The sequence below is a fragment of the Corvus hawaiiensis genome, chromosome 9, assembly GCF_020740725.1.
Source record: "Corvus hawaiiensis isolate bCorHaw1 chromosome 9, bCorHaw1.pri.cur, whole genome shotgun sequence".
Lineage (NCBI taxonomy): Eukaryota > Metazoa > Chordata > Aves > Passeriformes > Corvidae > Corvus > Corvus hawaiiensis.
In genome coordinates this window covers 7,482,775-7,489,299 of record NC_063221.1, presented here as the reverse complement: position 1 = coordinate 7,489,299, position 6,525 = coordinate 7,482,775, and the positions used below count along the sequence as shown (strand labels likewise).

At 40.3% G+C, this 6,525-nt stretch overlaps 1 protein-coding gene across 1 annotated transcript; it reads right to left on the bottom strand.

Moving 5' to 3' along the window:
* Window positions 1-454: 454 nt before the first annotated feature.
* On the bottom strand, window positions 455-3,829 carry LOC125329895 (14 kDa phosphohistidine phosphatase-like). Its single transcript, XM_048312365.1, has 3 exons — window positions 3,634-3,829; window positions 3,092-3,216; window positions 455-755 (listed from the first exon to the last, which is right to left on the bottom strand). Exons 1-3 carry the CDS (start codon window positions 3,812-3,814, stop codon window positions 663-665), a joined length of 399 nt encoding a protein of 132 aa, XP_048168322.1. The 5' UTR covers window positions 3,815-3,829; the 3' UTR covers window positions 455-662.
* Window positions 3,830-6,525: the final 2,696 nt, after the last annotated feature.

Here is a 6,525-nt window from a genome sequence, read left to right as displayed (position 1 = left end):
TTTACTATAATATAATTATTGCCAGGAAAACAAAAAGAAAAAAAGCATTATTAAATTCACACAAATAAAAGTAGTGCAGGGGAATCAGAATGAAAGCAACATTCGCAGAATTTGACATTGCCATCAGTCATAGGGAAGGATCTTAGAGGAACATCAAATATTTTGATCGTTACTTCTGTAAAATACTAAATTTTCAAAACCATGGAGTAAATCAAAGATTTGGATCATTGGTGAAGAACTGTAACTGTCAACCCCACCCTCCACACCAATTTTTTTAGATGTGGAGAAGAAAGATGAAAAGTCTAAAAAGCAATTAAAAAAAAAACCTGGAAACACTGTGGTCAAAAGACCAGTGAACAGGTTTGGTCCAATGATGTTTGAAGTTGATGGTAAATCCTTAGGTATCCTACAATAGATCAGTACAATTGGACTGGATGAAATAAACTAGAGGTAAGACGGTGTGGAAGTGTTTAATTAAATGGCACATCAAAAGGAGAGTAAAAAGGCTTGCATGAAGGAGTGGGATTACCAACCATATTATAAATTACAGCAGAGTCCAGTTACTCAAGATTTATGGTTACATACATAGAACACATTAAATTTTATTTATCAAAGTACTGCTCACAGTTACCAGGTTTGAACTGCTTGTTGTGTTCACAAGTTTATTTCTTGTCATCTGACCATGTAATTTCATAATCTGTATACTCTTTCTTTAGTATCTCTACAGTCACTGAGTGATCTGCTTTTCCATAGCCCTGCAAGACAAAAAAAATAATTAAAAAAAAAGCTTACTGAACATGGACAGTAAGTCTTCAGAACCATTCAGTTCTTATCAACACAAGTTGTTCACATGCAAATCAAATAAAAGTTCTAAAAAAGTTATTCTTGCAGTATCATGTTTTATTTTTCTTTTATCCTCTCCAACTCCCCCCTGCTACCCAAATTCAAGTTCTAGAAAATAAATGAGATGGGGTCAAGCAATCTCAAATAATAGAGAATGCATTTTCCACATAATTTCTCCAGCAGAAAGCTTGTTTTACAATGTTCCCAACTCCTCAGCCACCATTATTTAATGTGTGAGCATACAAACAGCTGATGTGGCTCAGCTGAAGGAAAAGGGAATAAGCAAACAAGTGTGATCATTTGAGCGCTATTCTGGCCACTAAAGAAATCACAGTCTTCATGTCTTATTTATTTTCAATCTTGCCTTAGTTGATAATAGCACAATTTTAAGTATCTGTGCTCTTCAGCCATTACAACTCCAAGCTAAGGGAAGGTCAGATGACCCATGTGATTTTTAACCCTCATTTTAAAAAAAATCACTGATCACAATGTTACTCTTCCACTGAAACTGTGGCAGTTGTGGTCGAAGTGGCCTTTCCATTATTGTCTTACATGATCAGAGTTATCTTGATTTCTTATTTCAGAACTACACAACTTTCTCCCTGAAAAAGCCTTTACTGCACAACAGTGCAGTGTACTGATAGAAATCTGTGATTTACCAGTTGTTTTTTTCCCATAATATTTCACATGAAAGTTTACTTAGACTGAAAAAAGAGCCCAAGGTTGTACTATCAAACAAAACATACTCTTCATCAGTAACCCAGCCCCAAAGAAGAAGAGCTTAGATAAACAAGCATTTAAACTGAAAAGGTTAAAGTTGATGCATTATAAAATGCAAGCTTTTCAAAAATAACAGATAATATAGTTATATCAGTTGGAAAGCAACATTTCCACAGCTCACTCTTGCCTTGGCAAGCACTTTGAAGACCCCATCCAGCCTTGTAAATAGCAGCACAGCTTCAAAAGAAGTCAATGACTATTTCTCTGGTTTCCATAAAACCCCAAGGTAGTTCTCTGTCAACAAACCTTCAAGTCAAAAGAAGCATTAAACCAATGCAATTAATATTTTAACTTCTGACCTGGGACTGAGGTCATCTGAGCCTTGGGACCTCTTCCTGAGAGAAGCCCTCATGGCAATAAAAGTCTGCTTTTACCTGCTGCTCCTCTGTGAGCATCAAGGCACCAAAAGCAGAGAAACAAAGTGTATTTCTCAGACTGCAAGAGTTGACCACTGCCTCTAACACTTAATTTGGCAGCTAGATTAATAATACAGGTATCAAGTCTCACCTAAAAATGCAATCACAATGCAAACCAACCATCAGGAGAATTTAGTATAATAAGCATTATACACTGCCTTCCCATCCCACACAGATGTTAAGGGGTTTGGCTTTGGTTTTTTTCCTCCTTACAATTCCAGGTGGCACAAGTCATCCTGGAAGAAAAGCAGCACTAACATTTGAAACTGCTTAAGACATTCAAGGCCCAATCTTCACTCCTCATCAAAAGTAGGCAGATTTGAAGCAACCATCACTTTCTATAGAAAATTACATTAACTTAATTGAACTATTTTCTTCTTGTCTCCTTTAGAAGCTTAGAATCTTTACTCAGTTGTTACCACAGAAACAGCTAAGCTTCATCACTAAGCAATACCAGAAATAGACTATAGCACATTCCCTAAATGAGAGAAATTCTGACCATTTACTGAGTCTTACCTAAAGGAACTGAATTTAAACAGAACAATAAGAGGTAACAAAAATGCTACTTTTATTCCCACAAAATGCATTACTATATCTTCACCCACTAAAAATTTACCACACCTAAACTGTATCTACTCTTCTCACCCAACACATACACAGAATGACATTCACAATTTAGCTGGTCACTACCAACCAACATTTTTATTGGCAGATAAAGATCACACACTAGCTGGATCAAGCCCCTGTTGCTACAAATGGGCTATTCCTGCTCTAGCAGTAAGACTAAAAGATTCTGAGTCAAGAGATGCCAACTTCCATTTTTAGTCTTAATTCTAACTTAACCTAATGCTGAGTAACACCAATGTTATCTTATTGGTCTCCTGCCCTAAAACTATTGTTTTTCTAATCTATCTCACAAGAGAGCCAGGCGAGTTTTCCAGTTAATGTTTACAATATGATGCAAATTGCCAAAAGCCACCATGCTATTAACCAAAAATCCCAGAGCATCAGAGACAGAAGCATTTGAAAGGTTGCTTGAGAGATGCACTTACTGTTGAGAGCCCAAATACCCTAATTTTCTTGTCTTTGCTATTATGTTCAATTTTCCCTCCTCCAAGGCACTTGCACTCATATCCCAGCTTTTCCATCTCCGGATTTACTTTTTCAAATATATGATCTGCACAAGAAGAATGGTGAGAGCCATTAGAACAGGCACTAGGCATTACATAGTCTAGAACTCGCTTTTAACTACTTTCTATTTTCCCGCAGATCCCTTCTTTCAGCTACAAGAGAGGGAGGTTTCTCTTCAGAGGCATAGAAAAGCTGCAGTTAAAGTCCTTTGGTTTTTTACTTAGCTAGAACATACCGTTCTCCAAAATGAGGTTGACTGGGTTCAGAAATGGCACCTGAAATATATTGGCCCAGTTTTCATATCACACGGGGGACGTAGAAAGTGGGGAAAAGGGGACTTTTGAGCTACTCAGGCCGGGGCTCCCGCTCCGTCTCAGACCCGCCGGGGCCCGGCGGCCGCGTCCCGCACCCGAGGGGCCCCGCTCCGACCGCTGTCCGCTCGCCCCCGCGCGCTGTCACGCACTGTGGAACTCGGCCGCCTTGGTGCCGCGGACGATGTCCCGCTGCTCGCCGCCGCCCGGGCGCTGCAGGCGCACCAGGATGTACTTGAAGGTGCCCTCGGGGTCGATCGCCACGTCCCGCACGGCCGCCATGGCTCTGCCGGCGCGGAAGCCGCAAGGCAGTGGGGGCGGGGCGGGCGCCATAGCGGCCGTGAGGCGGGACGGGCTGTGGGCGGCAGCTCACCGTGAGGGGACGAGCGGGATCGGCTGCGCGGCTCCTTCAAGGTGCCCGCCGATAAAAACATGCCAACTTATATCGCTATGTCAGTTGCAAAGCAACACATCTACGGATCACTCTTGCCTTGGTAACCACATCCAGCTTTGAAAGTAGCAGCGCAGCGTCTACTTGAAAAGAAGTCAATGACTATTTCTCTGGTTTCAATAAAACACCAAGGTAGTACTGTTAAGGAGTCTGACAACAAATCCCCAAGTCAAGAGAAGTATTAAACCAATGTAATTAATATATTAACTTCTGACTTGGACTGAGGTCATCTGAGCCTCGAGATCTCCGCCTGACAGAAGCCCTCATGGCAATAAAGGTCTGCTTTTACTTGATGCTCCTCTCTGAGCGTCAAGGTACCAAAAGCAGAGAAACAAGGTATTTTGCATAGACTACAAGAGCAGGAGTTAACCACTGCCTCTAACACTAAAATGCCCTTTCGAGAGCTCTTATCCTGCATCCCTCCCTTTGCAACTGTGGCCTCCTCTCCACTTGTCCTCAAGCTGGGACTTTGTAGAGAGCACCTTGCAAAACAAGGTGTTTGTGCCAGGGAAGAGAGTCATGGAGAGCCTGGTAGCTTTGATAGCCAGTATTCTGTAGGTTACATTTCACTGATGCTGAATAAGAAATACAAATTTAACTCATGGTTGCCTTATTTTATAGGTGCACTTGATGATTTAGGCAAGCCCCACAGAAATTGATCATACAGTCACAGATGTTAGAATGAATAATTTTTAGAATCACAGAATGGTTTTGGTTGGAAGGGACTTTAAAGACCATTTATTCCTAACCCCTGCTATGGGCAGGGACGCTTTCCACTATCTCAGGTTGCTGCAAGCCCCGTCCAGCCCAGCCTTGAACACTTCCAGGGATGGGGCATCCACAGCTTCTCTGGGCAACACGTGCCAGAGCCTCACCACATTCACAGTGAAGAACTTCTTCCCCATATCCAATCTAAACCTATTTTCTTTCTGTTTAAAGCCATCCCCCCTTGTTACCACTTCACTGAAGACTAAATCTATAATATTTACCAAAGGAAAAATAATTGTTTTCATGCAGTGCTGAAATAAGAGCATAGTCTTGTTTCAAATGTTTACTCCAAAATCAGGGAATTTTCATATATTAAAGACTAAAAATATTTCAAAAAACTTCAGAACATTTGCATAAATAAACTTCAACATAACTACATTTTAAAGTTATTTTGTAGATCACTTTTAACTGAACTATTTTATTCTTTTTATGCATACAAATATTAAGCTGTTGTTGACATGAATTTCTCCATCAGTAATAGTTTTATAACCTAAAACTAGCATTAAATACTTCACCTGAATACACAAACAATATGCTATAAAAATTAAGATAAAATTAATGGAAAATGTCAGTAAAACAGAGGAAGAGTACATATAACCTAAATACAGTATTTAGAGATACTACAGAGATAGATGTAAATTGGGGCTTGGTTAGACTATTTTGAGACTTGTTACTTTAAAACAAAAGTTGTTTCCTAAGCTACGTTTTTAACTCTAACAAACCTTAATTAGCAAATGCAAGCATTTTGTTATTTCAGAGACTCTTGTTAGTTACCTTGTCTGTACACAGAGTAGCAGTCATACTGGGGGAAAAAAAAAAAACAAACCCAGAGACCTAGGAAGCTGAATCCTTACTAACTAAATTTTAAGGGGTAAAGAGGTGTGAAGGGCTTTAAGTAGAAACCAAGCTTCCTACCTCAGCTGCTCAGGATTTTCAAGGCAGGCAGAGAAAGTGATAAAATCTGTGCCTAGTTATGATAATATAGTTTGGAGAGTCTTGTGGAGTTGAGGTGGTTGTGTAAGCTTGCTTTATCTAGTGGTAAAGGCTGGTAGGATTCGTCCTTTAAGTTTGCCTTTACTAATCTAGCAAGGTCTTTTTTTATTTTGGTTGGTGTTGTGTATTTAGCTTATTCCTTGATTACTTTGTTTACCAATCTACCCTAATATCTCATGTTTTTGTTTATCCTGTATTAAGAAAGTGTTATGGAAGTTGTTTGTTTGCATGAACTCCGTCTTTTTCACTGGAATGAGCTGCTTCATTTCCTTAAGCACAACAGCCTGTTGTGTGCCTGTGGAAACCTTTATTGCCCCCTTTCAGTTATGATGCGCGGAAGGAACTAGCAACAAACAATAGTTGTAAGGATGGCAAAGGAAATACTTGTGGTATACCTTAGAAGCTAAACTTGAAAGGAATTTGCACTCAACAAGGAGGGCAGGCATCAGGCTTCACCCAACATGAATTTGAGCAGATAAATTTGTGACTTAGTAATAGAGCAGAGCTTTGTCCTGTTTTCTTTAATGTTTTTCTCTTCCCCAGCATCCATCTTATCCAAGAGTAGTTTCCCATGCCATGCCCAGGTATAGGAGCTTCCTGTTGGCTGTTAGGCTGCAGACAAAAATTCCCCGCTGTTGGTGGGAATTGTTCGTGCGTCACTTTGTGGGCCTCAGGGGTACAGAGAGAATGGCATGGGGTGACAGGGGTCTTTAACCAGGCACAGCCTGTCTCCAACAAAACTGCATGGAGGGACTTTCCTTTTGTCATGGGCTTACTCATGGCTAACTGAGGCAGTAAGCTTGGCGCTATTTTCTGAAAAATTAAAGGGGTT